The sequence below is a fragment of the Rhinoderma darwinii genome, chromosome 6 (assembly GCF_050947455.1).
Source record: "Rhinoderma darwinii isolate aRhiDar2 chromosome 6, aRhiDar2.hap1, whole genome shotgun sequence".
NCBI lineage: Eukaryota > Metazoa > Chordata > Amphibia > Anura > Rhinodermatidae > Rhinoderma > Rhinoderma darwinii.
In genome coordinates this window covers 30,754,615-30,771,784 of record NC_134692.1, presented here as the reverse complement: position 1 = coordinate 30,771,784, position 17,170 = coordinate 30,754,615, and the positions used below count along the sequence as shown (strand labels likewise).

Here is a 17,170-nt window from a genome sequence, read left to right as displayed (position 1 = left end):
GGTGCCCCTTGTTTGTTTAATAAGCCAAGTCACCCATCAAAGCTCTTTAGGGTATCATCACACATGGATATTTGTTGCAGAAGTTTTTGCGACTGGGAATCTGTCCTATACATCTGAATGGAGTTGTTTCTGCAGTATGTGCATGGATTATAAAAAATCTGCCATGTGTGGTTACAGCCTAAAATGGATGGACATTGATTTAGATAGACAGTTTTCTGCCTATAATTGAGAGATTTTATGCATAACTCATTCATATTAAATTTGTATTTATTACAGATTAGGAGCAAGAGGTTTAATTCACAAAAAAATATTTTATTTATTTTAATAAGATACGTGCAAAATTATCAATTATACATCCACCTGATTTTTAGCTAATGCTTTCTTGATACCGATTGGATGAGGTAATAACATTTTCAACATGACATCAGCAACAATGGCTGGTGCATAAGATAGTGGAATCCAAAATAACTTTGCATCCCACCCAGCACCGTACCGCGTCCGTGGGTATTTGGCTGTCAGTGCGTGTTCCATGCAGTTAGTAACTTTGGAAATGTCAGAACTACAGAATGTTTTCATTGATAATCGTTGCACTTTTAAATCTGCAAAAAAGACAAGACAATGGTTATGGTAGGAAAGGAGATGGTTATTTCAGTGGCACGCTATAATTTTTCTTTAATTGCATTAATTGGACCTGAAATATACCAGATTATTAAATGGTCATAGGAAAATAAGGGGGTGAAGGACCTTTAGGAAGAAAGTTCAAAATTAACAAGGTGCTGGAAACAAGTGGAAATATCAGAATGCAGTTTCATGAATCTATACCACATACATTTTATTTTCTAAAAATTACTATGAAGAAAATTATTTATATCCAGATGAAATAATATTTGTGGACAGGTTTGCTAGAATGGATATATATGGCCTTTAAGTCCCTGTTCACACAGAGCTTTTTGCAAGCGGAAAATTCCGCCTGTAAAATCTGCTCCTGGCGGTTTTCACGCTTGACGAGGTTTTCTAGGCATTTTTTTTAGGTGGTTTTGAAGCGGTTTATTAGAGTGCTCAGCTTCACAAGTGAGTACCAGGCCATGTACTGTATATGGGGACACAATCTGTGATTGTCTCAAGATTTGGGAATCTCTGTGAAATCAAGACTATCCTTCATCTTTCTCATAGCTTGCTTATAAGCTTCCTGTCAGATCTGTGAGCACATATAAATTTAGCAGAGCTGAGTTTGCAATTTGTCACAATATGTCATAGTATCACAGTAGATGATCTATGGAAGGACCACCTGCAAGGCTTGCCCCTTTTAACAAATTTGGCACATACACTCCAACTGCCTCCTTTACTTGGACTTGGTAAATGTGTGCCAATGTGAACAGTTAAATGTTAAATTCAGCTCTGCTACCTTTGTAGTTTGTTTTTTTGAGGATAGGACAACCATTGGCGTCAGCGAGATATATGCCCATTTATGTGTGTCCACCCTTACTAGTTACAATAACATATTGTGTAAAGTAGAAATTAAACAGCAATAGCCCTTATTTACTTTGAAACCTTTATGAACCAAACGCCCAAAATTGCACAGAAAACGTGTCTTTTTATAGGGGTGGTTCTCAAAGAAAAAAGTACACAAAATGGAGGTAAAATTGTGTAATCCATTGAGGAAACATGAACAACACTAAAACAAACAGCCCTCTTATTCTTATTCCCAAGCATGGCTCCCCTCTCATTCCCAGTACCCAGCATGGCTCCCCCTATCATTCTTATACAGTACATTACACTAGCATGACTCCCCTCATTCTTAGATGCCAGTCAGGCTCCATTCTCCATATCCCCCTCACTTCTAACCTTGACACCCAAGTGTCAGTCTGCAGGTTCCCTTGCTTAACAATCCCGCGGGCTGTTCAGTGCAGCATGATGTGGCTGCACTCTTCACTTCTCTGACAGCCTCCCTCCTCCTCCCTCATTTCCTATGACGCTCCATCGTGCTGGAACTGCTCCTCCTCCTGCTCTCTTTGCCCCAATCATGCTGCCCGCTGCTGGCAGCTTCTCTCCCCTGATGTGCCAAGCAAGTCCCCTCCTCCTGCTTTCTCCGGCCCAGTGATATACACGGCGTGCACCTGCACCCCGATGATTTACGGCGCATCTAATTCCAATTTGTGGCCTTTTAAAAGAGGTTCGAACTTAAAAATGTTCTAAAAAAAAAGTGGTCTTTGGTTGGATTAGGGGTGGTTTGCTTATAAAGGGGACATCTGCCATAGACTACAATGGTGAGTAAAATTGGTTGCAAAAAAAATTAGTCTGAATGGGCGGGGGTTTCTCAAAGGGGTGGTCTTCTGGGGAGATCTCACTGTATCTATAGTTTTGTCTGTAAATGTTAAGCATCACTTCCTGCATTAGAATAGCATGTGTATCTATGTATATTTTGGAATCTTGGGAAAGGTAAACTGTATATATCAGCCCAAGACATTTATGGCAAATCCATAGGATATAGCAAACATGTCTGGGATTTTCACCTCTGAGACTTCACCTATTGGGAATATAAGGTTCTTCTGATCACAATTTTGCCGTACAAGCTGTCGTCAGGAGCTGAAAGCAGGAATAGCCAGGGAGAGGGAAGTTATTTCCATTATGCTCTAGGGGAACTGTAGAAATAGACTTTTCTCTTGTTGTTACCTGGAGATGTCAATTAGCTGCTGTTGATGGATCTATTTTGCTATTATGTGTCTATATTTTGCCATTTTGGTGTCCTGTTGCAAATTGGTTGTGGGTCTGAATGGCTCGCTAATAGCATCATACCCCCTGAAGTCCTCATTAACACATTAATGCAAGTATTACATATTCAGACTATCCTGATGGCTTAATGACCTGAATTGCCCTGGATATTAACTGAAGCCATAATTAGAAAAAAATAAAAAATTAAAGGGGTCCTCTCATGTAGACAAAACATTTTTAAATGCAGTGGGCCCCCACTGCAGGGAAAATTAATATAGTATTACATTCAAATGAATGGTTTACCATGGATGGTCCAGGTTTGCCGTTGTGAGAAACAAGAACAACTGTACTACATAAAATGATTTCTTAAATGTTAGAATATGGCTGACCTTACCAAACTTTAGAACATAGAAATAATCTGTTTTTACAGCACGTCATAATAAAAAAATGGTCTCATTATTGTTACATACAGAATAGTGTAATTACTTACATTGATCAAAGTACTTATCGCCGTATGCATATCTGACTTCTGGCGCAAGTCTATTCCACAATCGATGTAAATCTTTCTCAATTATTTCAAGGCTGGTGACTCCAGTCTTAAAGAAGCCGGGTTCAATTATACTAACTTTCACTCCAAAATGCTGCATGTCCCTCCTGAAAATAATAAAAAGTGATCAACCGTGAGAATTGGATGTAAGCGGTTGGTAAAACCCGATGTAAAATTTAATGTATTAGGCATATCGGTAACAATAGCAAAAAATTATATATATTTTTTTGTCCCTATGCATTATGATTAAACTCTGCTAAAGACAAAAAAAAATTAATGTCATGCATAAGTAGCCAGCCAATATGTGAAGATCATCAGGGAATAACCTACGGTTCATCTTATCCGATATACTGTATACAAATTGTTTTAGGTGTAACTTCATTTATAAATATTAATTAATATTTACACACATTTCCTAATGTGATTAGTTAGGGCCAGGTAATATGATGCCCTGTTCCTTTGGTACAGAAAGGTAAACATATTAATGCCCTGTGGTTACCATTGGGTTGACTGATCTATATACACCTAATAAGGAGTTTCCGGTTTCTATTGAGACCAATAGGCACTATATACCAATCAGCCCCCATAGAAGAAGCTGCAATCCACTGAAATATTTACATTATGTGCCAAAGGAACAGGGCATCGGAGCCTTATAGAGCTACTAGATCTTTCTAAGAGTTTCGGGAATGCAATAAATTGGGAAGCACAATTACTAAATAATAACTACATATGGAGGTACAGTGTTCTTTTAGTTAGTGAGGATACCGAAAGTTCATCAACACATAACCAATGACAGTATTTAGCCATATCATGTTACCAATTTCAAAATACTTATTTGGGAAACCAAGTATAATAATGGCCAGTACTCCATTGATGTGAGAGAAGAACTTACATTTCACCACTGCGGTGGAACAAATTCTTTTGGTTTCCTCTCCGGAAAAATCCACCACTTATATAAGTCAAGATCCCTTATCAGCATCAAGTGGATTAGGGCTTTAGTCCTTGATCTACAGTCATGTTATGTCATAGTCGCTGATGTGCAATGGTGTGTTTATTTCCCCAGTGCCCAGAAATGTAGTGGGGTTTCTTTTTTTGGGGGGGGGGCTGGGGTAATTTTTTCTACAGTCCCTGGTCAACTGTGGTTTTGTGTCCGAAGAAAGAACACCTAAATGTGTGGTGGCTTTACACCATTCCGTAATCTCCATGTTAATATACCGTAAGTAGTGTCCACCGTCTTCTGATGCACCAACATGGAAGACAACGCTGCTATAGCCAGTCTCATTCCAGTCGTAGTGCAAGGTTTAAGATCATAAGCTGATAACGTTTTTGTGCATTCTTGTGAGTTGAAGATGCGGTCAGTAATGAGATTAATGAAAGGTATTTTGTGCATTTATAACATTAACTCACCTCAAACTATCTGAGAAAGATTCAACACCACATTTTGATAGACAGTAGCCACCACCTCCAAAAGCTAATCTCCCCATCACACTGGCCACATTGACGATTCTTCCACGGCCCTTTTTTAAAAGTGGCAGGAACTTTATTGTGATCTCAATGAGTCCAATAAGGTTTACATCGAGAACTCTGTGGAAGTCTTCCATGTCCAGCCAGTCAGTAGGTCCAATAGGAGTGGCTCTTCCTGCATTGTTCACCAAACCATGCAAACCTTAACACAACAGTAAAATAAAGTTTAAACTGAAAAATTGAAACTTATTCAGATGCCATATTTACGGACACCATCCATAGGACGCCCCCCTTCAGTAACTAGCAACATATCAGATGAATTATTAGAGAACTTCTATAGTCAGTTTATATTGATATCTACTGACCTGAGGGTTCATGAAGATCTGGATGTGGCACTCACAATTGAACTGGCCAAGATAACAAGATTAATACCTGCAGATCCTGCTAAATTCAGGGCCATTCTTACTGTCTTAAATCCATCATGCCTGATCCTTCGTTCTGCCGAGATATAAGCTGCTGCCAGAAGTGTCTGGCAGCCGCTTGTCTCCCTTACCCTATTGAAACAAACATCCACAATTGGCCAAGTCTAGCGTGTATGTTTATGGGGAGGAAGGGGTAAACAGACAGCTAAGAGCTGTCTCATGTGTATAGCCAGCTTTACTACAAGTCCCAATGGTATATATTAATACTAGCACTTGTATTCCATAGAAAGAGAGACAGCAAGATGCCCCCCACCAACACGAGAGCCTAGATATTTTTGTAAGTATTCACTCGTCTTGTCTGTTGGAGTTCTTCTCTAAGCCACTATTATGTTTTTGGAGGAGAGTTTCGCTTCGGACCTTACGACGGTGTATTTCTCTGACTTATTAATCGGCTGTTGGATTGTAGGAGAAATTGCCAATACCAGATGGAATCCCACTCAAGAACAGGGAGAACATACAAACTCCATGCAGAAGAGCCCTGGTTGGACTTAAATCTAGGACCCCAGTGATACGACGCAACATTTTGAGAAGGAGATCCCTGCTTTGAGTAAAGTGAATTTATATATATTTTTACATGGTGATATTATTCATGGGTTAGCTTCAAATTATGTGGAATACATTAATGTGTACATAATTGACTTCATATATGTTCCCTCCAACTGTCCAGAACAATCAATACCTTGAGGACAAAGAAAGTGCTGATAACAAGATCAGTTTCCACCAGGCCACAGATATAGTATAATGCACACGCCGATACATTCATAAGTATTTATAGAACAATAATATTAATCAAAGTGGATTATCATTGGGAATCAATGACTTATGTGCCATAGAGGTAGGCCACACCTCCGGTACATGGAGATTACCATTTCCATCTACTACTAGTGGTAATAATTAGGGTGGGATGGGGTGGGGAAAATCATCTTGATTTTGCATCTATCCCGAGATTGTTAGCTGTTTGGCATTTGTGTAACACTACTCAGATTAGGGGGGAAACAAGGGTAGGGATGAGCACCTTAAATTCTGCTACACTGCTTTTTCCACAATTTAGTATCCTACATACATATTGAAGGCCAAATTCCCATCCTGCCTGGGAATACCCCCAAAACAGACAGAAATTACCATTTAAATGCATAGCTGCAAAAACCCCTCCCCTTTGTGGTCTGGTTTGCGGGACAGTACCGCAAAGGCTGGGAGTATTGATAAATATATGTTGTCTTCTATGTTAGAGATGAATACATTTCCCTAAAATTTGTTTTGGTTTAGAATCGGTCGAATTGGCTGTCTGATTCAGCCCGAATAAATTTGTTACGAATCGATAGTGCCTTGATTGCCCTGAAAACTCCTGTCTGGCCCTCTGATGTCTTCTAGGACTGCATACAAGTTAAATCCATCCCCTTTTAAGCTCTTCAATGCCAAGTCAACATGTAATGTGAAAGTGACAGCAACATAGATGGGTAAAGGGAGAAATAACCGCAGTGCATTTTGGGAAGGCCTCCTACAAGGCATTATAGGGAAGCACTCCTGAGGTCATGTGATCCTTTTTATAATCTTCCTTACCCAACAGGAAGGGGAACCACGAAATACACCACGTTCATACAGGAGTGTCTTGAGAAGAAGTTAATTTTTCTACATAATCCATTGGATACTAATCTGGAAAAGGAAGGTCAGTGCTCACCAATGACCGCCATTATCCTGTGATTTATGCTCCACGAGCCCCAAAAGTTTCAGAATTCGCTTCACCAAAAACTTTTGGAAAATTCTGACCAAATTAAATTTGTTTAGAATCGTTTCCCTCATCTCTATTCTCTGTTCAGATACAAAGCTAAATGCAGAATTATGATTGTCTGACAGCAGGACGAAGCTATTGATGTCTGTTTCCAAAGGGCAACTAACAGAATTTTTAAAGCAGTTATGTATATGAATGGAGATAAGAAGAAGTCCGAAGACTGTAAGGGAAAACTTAGACAGGGCTGGATCAAGATTGGTAAGGGACCCTGGGCAAACAATTTGGTGGTAGCCCCTCCCTGGCAGCAGTATGATTTAATGTGTGGTAACAGGATTCATTGACAATCTAATGTGTATGAGGAAAGCCAATGTGTTTGGGAAACAAGGGTCACCATTTTGGATTTTATTAAGCCTAATAATTTGTTTATCCAAGAGATAAGTGGGGCCAGAATTCTATGGCAGCTGCTTATCTCCATTTTCCTATAGCAATAAAAATGTACCACCGAATTGTTTCTAATAAGCAATGCAGGTAGATACGGTATAAGAGCTACATAAACAGAGAGCAGGGCTCCAACTCCTAGTAATATAAGCTGTAATAAAAGCTCTTTATACATAGTACCGTCCATGTCTTGCTGCTGGGAGTGTATGGGAAGAGCCGGAGGGAACTATGTGGTGGAGGCACCTTAGATCCACAAGATGGCGGAGGCCCCAGGGCAGGTGCCCCTTGTGCCCTCCCTTAACCTAGATATCTTGTGATAATATAGAACACTGCAGTAGCGGGTATGACCAGAACTAGTCCGCAATTACTGTAATGACATAAGGATACAGGAAAACAGAAGTATATGCTTGAATGAGAAGTGAGAACAGCATGACAAAATAACTTTTAGGAAGTCAATGGCATTTCAATTTAGGGGCCATATCTAGGTTATGGAGGCGACAGAACTATCGTTAAAACACTAAATGCAAATTGTTCATTTAAAATATATTCCGACAGCACAGCTGGCACAGAGTATTATATCTGCTTCTTCCCTGCGGTTTGACTTTATACAAGGACAGCACTTCCTGGAAAGTTACCAGGAGTAATAAACTAGAGACGTGGTCTCCAATCTACAGGGTTTGAAAAACTACAACTCCCAGCATGCCCTGATAGCCGCAGGCTTCTTAGAGTATAAATCTCATATGGTGATAGAACATGTTACCTTTATTACCTGGAAAGTGTCCAGGAGAATGATCAATGAGCTAGAGCAGTGGTTGTAGACAGTAAGGGCATGCTGGGAGTTGTAGTTTCACAACCGCTGGAGAGCCACAGTTTGGACACCACTGAACTAGAGGATAAATTGGATATGGTGATAGAGCATATTACCTATACTACCTGTCTCCTCGGCCACAAATGTCACAGCATTATCAATACTCTTGGGGTTCGTGATATTTAATAAGACTGTTTTCAGCGGAGGAGATGTACAGGCCTTTAAGTTGTCACTCCCTTTCTCAGTCAGACAAGCAGCAATGACCGCAAATCCTTTCCTGTGAAGTCTTTGAGCCAGTAGGTTTCCAAAGCCAGAATCACAGCCTGTGATGAACACATATTTGCCACGAGCGTTTTTGATTTTTAGGCTGTCTTTGATGGTCCAGCAAAGAAACAGGAAGACAATGGAGGTCAGCGTTCCCAATAATGCTGGATGCAGAATCCAGAGCTACAAGAAAATAATTGGAAAAGTTAGCTACTTTATTAACGCATGCAAGAGCATCAAATAATAACACACAATCTAATAAAGGATTTGACTCATTTAGGATGGTAATTGGTTTTTAGAATATGCTTAACTTGCAGTAGCTTAGATAGTTACCTCTTTAAATCTGTCAAGCAAATGTTCCTCTTCCTCACCCTGCAGATGCAATAAAAACAGCAAAACATTATTCAAGTAATGTCATAGAAAGGCCACATCTACATAAAAACAAGTGTCAAGCCGAGCAACAAGAACTAAACACAGCTCATTACAGCAAAACTTCTGCTGTGTATCATTGTAATGTCTGTATTGCCGGAATTTCATTTACAAAACGTAGTGTGCTCTTCTGAAGAACCCCTGAGTATTGTACAGTAAGGCTGGATTCACACGACCATGTTACGTCCGTAATGTACGGAACGTATTTCGGCCGGAAGACCCGGACCGAACACAGTGCAGGGAGCCGGGCTCCTAGCATCATAGTTATGTACGATGCTAGGAGTCCCTGCCTCGCTGCAGGACAGCTGTCCCGTACTGTAATCATGATTACAGTACGGGACAGTAGTTCCACGCAGAGGCAGGGACTCCTAGCGTCGTACATCACTATGATGCTAGGAGCCCGGCTCCCTGCACTGTGTTCGGTCCGGGTCTTCCGGCCAAAATACGTTCTGTACATTACGGACGTAACATGGTCGTGTGAACCCAGCCTAAATGTGTGTCACAAAGTATTAATGAAAAAAATCACTTCCACTGGTGCTATCAAGACCTTTAAGACCAATATGTATATACCTGTCCTGAAACCCTGTGGAATGCTCTTGCCATGTCCTTGATTTTAAATAGATCATAAATACGGTACCAGGTCCAGAACCAAGCTCATAACATAAATACAGCACCAGAACCAAGCTCATAACATAAATACAACACCAGAACCAAGATCAGTACATACATACATACATACAGTACAGAACCTAGCTCATTCATATATACAGCACCAAAACCTACCTCAGTACATAAATACAACACCAGAACAAGCTCAGTACATATATACAATACCAGAACAAAGCTCATACATATACACAGCACCAAACCCAACCTCAGTACATAAATACAACACCAGAATCAAGCTTGGTACAGAAATACAACACCAGAACCAAGTTCAGTGCATAACTACAGCACCAGAACCAAACACAGTACATAAATTCAGCACAAGAACCAAGCTCACTGCATATATACAGCACCAGAACCAAGCTCAGTACATATATACAACACCAGAAACAAGCTCAATACATATATACAGCACCAGAACAAAGCTCAGTACATATATACAGTACCAGAACCAAGGTCAGTACATATGTATAGCACCAGAACCAACATCAGTGCATAAATATAGCACAAGAACCAAGCTCACTGCATATATACAGCACCAGAACCAAGCTCAGTACATATATACAACACCAGAAACAAGCTCAATACATATATACAGCACCAGAACCAAGCTCAGTACATATATACAGCACCAGAACAAAGCTCATATAAAAAATACCGCAGCACAACCAAGATCAAGTTCAAAGTCAGGTAAACCCCTGCCATGTAAGTTTGTACTGCATAAAACTATAGCTCCCAGTATGACCTTAACAATGGTAAAGGTATGCTGGAAGTTGTCTCCCGAATAAGAATTCTACTACCCATCATTCTGCTGAAGATCATTAGAGTCACTACAGTACTAATCAGATGCATACAAAAAATGGTCCACACTGTGCCTCCTGATTAATAAAAAATTCCCACACTGTGCCCCCTTAATAAAAATTGTCCCACATTGTGCCTGCCCCCAAATAAAAAAATGTTCCACACTGTGCCACCTGAATAAAAAAATAAAAAAAGGTCATTCTGTGCCCCTGGAATAATAAAAAATACTCACACTATGCCCCCTTAATAAAAATGCCTACACTGCGCTCCTAAGTAAAAAAAAATACCACATTGTGGCTCCTGAATTCTAAAATGACCACACTGTGCTCCCTTTAAAAAATTGCCGCCACTGTGCCCCCTTAATAAAAAAAAATATCCATGAAGTGTCCCCTGAATAAAATAAGCCCAGGCTCTCACCCTAGTAAAGAATACTCACCTCCTGATATTCCCACACATCTTCTAAATGATGCCTTAGACTCTTTTGCCCAGGCTACAATGGAAGGAGATAGGCGATGCGAAGACATCATTGCACCACCTGTTTCACAAATATGTTGCTGAGTGTTGGGGCATGGAGCCTGGCAGTCTTAAGGATGCAGATGAAAGTTGGCATCCCACCTTTCACTAGTTCTGCAAAACTGCCTGTTATTTTAACAACCGGTTCAGGAGAACCAGAGAGAAACGGTTGGAACCCACCCCTGCCATTGACTTATCAGTGTGAGCCGCCATGCCATCATGAGGGCTTATTCAGACGAACGGGATATACGTCTGTGAAACGCGCGTGATTTTCACGCGCGTCGCACGGACCTATATTAGTCTACGGGGCCGTGCAGACATGTGCGTGATTTTTACTCAGCGTTGGTCCGCTGCGTAAAAGTCACGACATGTCCGTTCTTTGAGCGTTTTTCGCGCATCACGCACCCATTGAAGTCAATGGGTGCGTGAAAACCACGCATGCCACACGGAAGCACTTCCGTGCGAACAGCGTGATTCGCGCAACAGCTGTGAAAAGGATGAATGAAAACAAAAAAGCACCACGTGCTTTTCTGTTTACAAACAACCAAACGGAGTGTCATAATGATGGCGGCTGCGCGAAAAGCACGCAGCCGCGCATCATATGCTGCTGCCACACGGAGCTGTTAAGTGCCTTTTGCGCAGGCAAAACGCTGCGTTTTTGCATGCGCAAAAAGCACACGCCCATGTGAACCCAGCCTAACAGTGATAATCACAATGCTCTCATTATCGTGCCAGTCACAATAACTTTCTAATAGTGATAAACACAGTGCCCTTATAACAATGTCAGTGACTGTACTCCCTTAACGGTTTAAGCTACAGTATACTCTATGAGACTTAGTAATAATCAGTGTTCTCATAACAGTATCAGCCACAGTATTCCCATAACAATATCAGCCTTAGTATTCCCATAACAGTGTCAGTCATAGTATTCCCATCACAATAATAATCACGGTGACCCCATAAGTATTAGCTATAACTGTCAGCCACAATACCAGCTCCCAAAACAGTGTCAGCCACAGTGCCCGCTATCATGAATACGAAGTCTGAGTTCAGACACATTTTATTCTCTGATTATTGCCAATTTGTGGTCTGACACTGGAGGCAAGAATAAAATAGGACTTTAGACTGAAGAAAATGATTCTCTTAACAGTGACAGATTATTAATCTGATCAACAAGTAAAAGTTCTGGGAATGAGATCAGAGGACTAAGCAAAGCCCCTTACATTGTGCAAATGCACAGATACACTGTAACAGAATGACCCAGTTACAGGAAGATTCCATAACCCATTGTTATGTTATAAAAAATATATTGGATTTAGTGAAGTTTTGCATTGTTAACAGTTGTTTAGGAGACTTTACAAATTCCCTCATCGGTAGCGCTGTTACATATATCCTTTTTTGCTTTTCCTTATACAGCTGTAGCAGCGATATTTCTGTCAATCGGCTGGGATCTAGCTGCAGCTGACTACATTAAAACCCATGTCTACACCAAAGTTGTGCCTGTGCCGGCACAACTAGCCCAGGGTAGCATAACCACCTCTGTCCTCTGCTTCCATCCACCATGAAGTGACCTGCACAATAAGGCACTGTGAACACTTTTTATTTTTGGTTTAGTGGTCATGTGTCACTTAGGCCCCATGCACACGAACGTATTTTGCGGCCGCAATTCACCCGCAAATCTGTGGGTGAATTGTGGCCCCATTAATTTCAATGGTCCCATGCACACGACCGTGCATGGCCCAGGAGCCTGGACCGCAAAAAGAACGGACATGTCTCATTACGGCCGTGTTTTGTGGTCCAGGCTCATAGAACAGAATGCATGCGGCTATGTGCACGGCCTGCGATTTGTGGGTGGCTCGCGGGTAACACTCCGTCCACCCGAAAATCACGGCCTTGCACATGGCTACGGTCGTGTGCATGAGACCTAACAGTGGAGAATGGAGATACTAAGTAAAGCTGAATCTAATAATTTAGTAAATAGGGATCATTGTTTTACTCTCCTGCTAATAGTTTGGCCATTTTTTCCGACCATCGTTTGCAAAACTAACGCAAACGATCTGTGTTCGCCCGAAACTGCAAGTATATGGCATGATCGGCCATATTCGGCCGATCATTTGCCACTTTGCCCTGGGCCTACGGAATCAGTTTTTCTTCAAATATTGACTCCCTGATTGGCCAGTTTACTCTGTGCTAGTGGGATCATATGTATGAATCAATTGATCGGCCACATTCTAGACTATAAATACAAATTTAAAATGACATTTGTTTTAATGTAACAAAAATAATTACTTCGTATAATGAAATGAAAAAAACTGAACGATAAATAACTAAATGATCTATTATCATTTTTGATTATTCATGCATCAAAATCTGAAATGTCTTTAACGCCTGATGGTAGTTAAACAGGTTTGCCCACCAGAGACATTTATGGCATATCCACAGGATATGCCATAAATGTTAGATAAATGCAGGTACCATCTCTTGGACCCGCACCTATCTCTAGAACAGGGCCCCCTAAGCTCGCTCTACCTTTCTCGATTCCTGCTACCTCCCTGGCCACTTTGTAATTTCTGACCACGTAATCAGGAAAACAGCATAGCTCGCTGAGCTACGCTGTTTCCGTAACTCCCATAGAAGTGAATGACAGTTATGGAAGCAGCGTATCTCAGCGAGCTGTTTTCATAATTCACAAACATATAATCAGGAAGTGGCCGGGTTACAGCCGGAGCCGAGAAAGGTAGAATGGGGTTTAGGGGACCCCGTTTTAGAGATAGGTGCGGGTCCCAGAGGTGACAGCCGCATCTATCTGACGTTTATGGCATATCCTGTGGATATGTCATAAATGTCTCTGATTGGAAAATCCCTTTAATTATTCTGCTCTTTAGGTGTACAGAATGATAAGACTAATTGGCAATCTCTTATTAGTCATCACCACCTATCAATATCATCATATCCAAGGCCTAATGCTGAGGGAAGTATTATTATGTTTGTGCTTTGTGTATAGTGATTGATGCACCATATACCAACTAAATGAAATATTGGTATAACTATATGGACAGGTTCCCTTTAATTGTGTATACTCATATTTTATAAATTAAATATAACCCTTCCGATCCATTATTACAAGTTGACAAATGCTATGTATGCAAATCTAGAGCTACAGTCTGCTTTAAAAATAACCAAAAATCAAACACTTATACAGTAATTATTAAAGCTGGCCATACACTAGAGAAATTGGATGGCTGGAAAAGCCCATTTGCTGCCGACTGTCAGAACCTTTTTGTATAACGAATGGGCGTGACAGTCACCGGCAACAGGTAGATATCTGTGAAAAAGTTGATCCTCCGTGTTACATGTTTTGTTGTTGTTGGGGGTTGCAGTCCTTTGAAAAGCTGTTCATGCGAAGCGACAGATCTGCATCCCATCACTAGAAGCCCAGACCAGGCCATAGATCAAGGCAGAGATCGATCAGCAATTTAGAACGATCGATCATGAATAAAAAGTGGTTAAAAAAACATTTGTCTGAATTCGCTAATGTATGTCCAGCTTAACATAGTTCTCTACAACAGTGATTATTAGTATTGCGACACAATGGTTGCTGAAGTCAATTACCCAAAAATTTTTAACATTTTTACTCCAAATTTGAGATAGTTTTATGTAGAACGAATTTGGATACTATCATGTAACTGTTCATATTATTATGAGTTACTCTTTCTACTTGACATGCTATCCTTCATTATTTGGTTCTGATTCTCAGTTAAAGTATAGCTAAACGTTTGACAAACTCCTGACATGTCATAGTGACATGTCAGAAGATTGGATTGGTGGGGGTCCGAGCACTGAGACCCCCACCAATCGCTAGAATGAAGCGTCAGAAGTGCTTGTGTGAGTGCTCAGCTGCTTCGTGTCTGTTCAACTTTTTCCGGGGATAAATGTATCGGTGTACGGACTAAATTCTATAGGTCCGTACTCCGATACATTGGCTTTCCGGAAAAAAGCCGAACAGACACTAAGCGGTTGAGCGCTCACACGAGGGCTTCAGCTGCTTCGTTCTAGCGATTGGTGGGGGTCTCAGTGCTCGGACCCCCATCAATCCAAACTTCTGACAAGTCACTATGACATGTCAGGAGTTTGTCAAACATTTAGCTACACCATTATACACCACCAACGGGAAGCCATAAAAGTAATTGAACCCCAGTACAAGCATTTTCCTACTTATTATAATATAATTCACAGTCTTTATAATGCACTTACATTCTGCAGCTGCATTGTGCAGGGGTGAAGTGTCTGTATCACCAGATTTCTTCTACAAGAGACGAATTTCTGCTCATTGCATTTTGTTCCACAAAGTCCTTTGCACAGTATTGCTCAGGGATCCTATATTCCAAGACATTACTAAAAGAAAGAACAAAAAGCGTCCTTTCACCCGGCAGTGCGATTCCGTAAGACTTTCATTGGGCGTCATATAATCCTGTAAACATTCACGTCCACTTCGGCCCATAATATATACTTGTCCTGATTATTTTTGGAACATAGCAACTTAAGCCTTATTAGTGGACACTAAATCACAAGCATCTGAGCAGCTTCAGGGCTGGAGGGGCTGAGGGTTAATTATACATATTGTTATGCAAAGGTATCTATCCAGGGTATTAACTTCAGCACTTATCAGGCTTCCATCCTCACAGATTAACTCATCAGCTTTTTAAGAAATGTTTCTTTTCACGGCCTGAACAGACTTCATCATTTTAGCAAGTACACTGTGTGTCCTTTGGAGATTACTGAATTGTCTGCTGCCTTTCTGACCTCTGTGATTATATCACTGCACCGTCGGTACATGGCACATTATATATATGAGGTCCGCTTCATCACTAGAGAATGGAATTCATTAAAAATTGTAGCGTTATTGTTCCTCCTATTATAATTTTCTTAAAGGTGGTTCAAAGCTTACAAAAAACAGTCTGCTTTTTTTTTCTTCATAAAAAGCTCCATTCTTGTCAATGGGCTTTATTTAGTATTCAAGTGAATGGGGCTGGACTGTAAGGGTATGTTCACACGAGGTCATCACGTCCGCAATTGACAGACGTATTTCGGCCGCAAGTCCCGGACCGACCACAGTGCGGGGAGCCGGGCTCCTAGCATCATAGTTATGTACGACGCTAGGAGTCCCTGCCTCGCTGCAGGACAACTGTCCCGTACTGAAAACATGATTACAGTACGAGACAGTTGTCCGGCAGCGAGGCAGGGACTCCCAGCGTCGTACATAAGTATGATGCTAGGAGCCCGGCTCCCTGCACTGTGTTCGGTCCGGTACTTGCGGCCGAAATACGTCCGTCAATTACGGACATAATGACCTCGTGTGAACATACCCTAATACCCGACACATCCCGTGGACAAGAGTGAAGCTTTTTATGGAAAAAAAGAGAGAATCCTTTTTTCTTGTCTTGGAAACTCCTTTAAAGAAACACCAAGCTGACTAATGAGATGTTGTTATCAGTGTTGGAACATTATTATAATAACTACCAGGGTTATGGAGAAGTGTAAATTCCCCTTGGATGCTGTGCTGCCCATTAACAGATATTCAGACATGTCAACTCTCCCAGTTTTACCGGAAGTCACCCTATTTTTAGCCTTCCTCACCCCTTCATCCGATGATACATAGTTTCCATCCATTTCCCGGGTAGGAAGGCTAAAAATAAGGTGCAGGAGCAGCGGAAAAAAAAATCGTCATGTATATTTACCGTCTTTTCTCGCTGCTGTTGCTCAACGGCGCGCACAACGTGCTGATGCTGGACAGCATCAAGACCCAGTGCAGCAGCGCCCTGAGCTGAGCAAGAGCCCAGAGCAAGGAGAGTAATTATATAGTCTGGCCAGGGGGTCTGAATATTTTTTTTTGGGCTTATCTTGGGGTTTCAATTAAGTTAGGGATCTGATCTGGAAGTCTGAATTAAGATAGAGGTTTGGTCTGGGGTCAGAATGGATTTAGGGGGTCTGGTCTGGGGTCTGATATTAATATAGGGGTCTAATGTTAATATAGGGGATGTGGGGTCTGAAATGAATAACTAGCGTTTAGTCTTATATTAATATAAGGGGTCTTAATATATTTAGAGGTATGGTCTAGGGTCTGTTATTAATAAATGCGTCTGGGTCCAATATTAATATTGGTTGTCTGGTCTGTGGTCTGATATTAATATAGGGGTCTGAATATATTTAGGGGGTCTGGTGTGGGGTCTGAAATTAATTTAGAGGGTCTGGTCTAGGGTCTAATTTTAATATACGGGTCTAGTCTGGGTTCTGATATTTATATAGGGGGTCTAAAT

The 17,170-nt window shown here is 41.0% G+C and overlaps 1 protein-coding gene across 1 annotated transcript; it reads right to left on the bottom strand.

Moving 5' to 3' along the window:
• Nucleotides 1-348: 348 nt before the first annotated feature.
• On the bottom strand, nucleotides 349-15,225 carry LOC142656227 (retinol dehydrogenase 7-like). The gene is made up of 6 exons (XM_075831114.1): nucleotides 15,108-15,225; nucleotides 8,778-8,816; nucleotides 8,297-8,627; nucleotides 4,667-4,925; nucleotides 3,203-3,366; nucleotides 349-599 (listed from the first exon to the last, which is right to left on the bottom strand). The coding sequence occupies exons 1-6, from the start codon at nucleotides 15,120-15,122 to the stop codon at nucleotides 349-351; spliced, it is 1,059 nt and encodes a 352-aa protein (XP_075687229.1). The 5' UTR covers nucleotides 15,123-15,225.
• Nucleotides 15,226-17,170: the final 1,945 nt, after the last annotated feature.

Bases quoted from the DNA above. Each gene is read 5' to 3' on its own strand.
- LOC142656227 (XM_075831114.1), bottom strand. The intron at 8,628-8,777 runs GTAACTATCTAA...ATTTTCTTGTAG, and splicing joins TGCTTGACAGATTTAAAGAG to CTCTGGATTCTGCATCCAGC. The intron at 3,367-4,666 runs GTGAGTTAATGT...TATTATTTTCAG, and splicing joins TCTTTCTCAGATAGTTTGAG to GAGGGACATGCAGCATTTTG.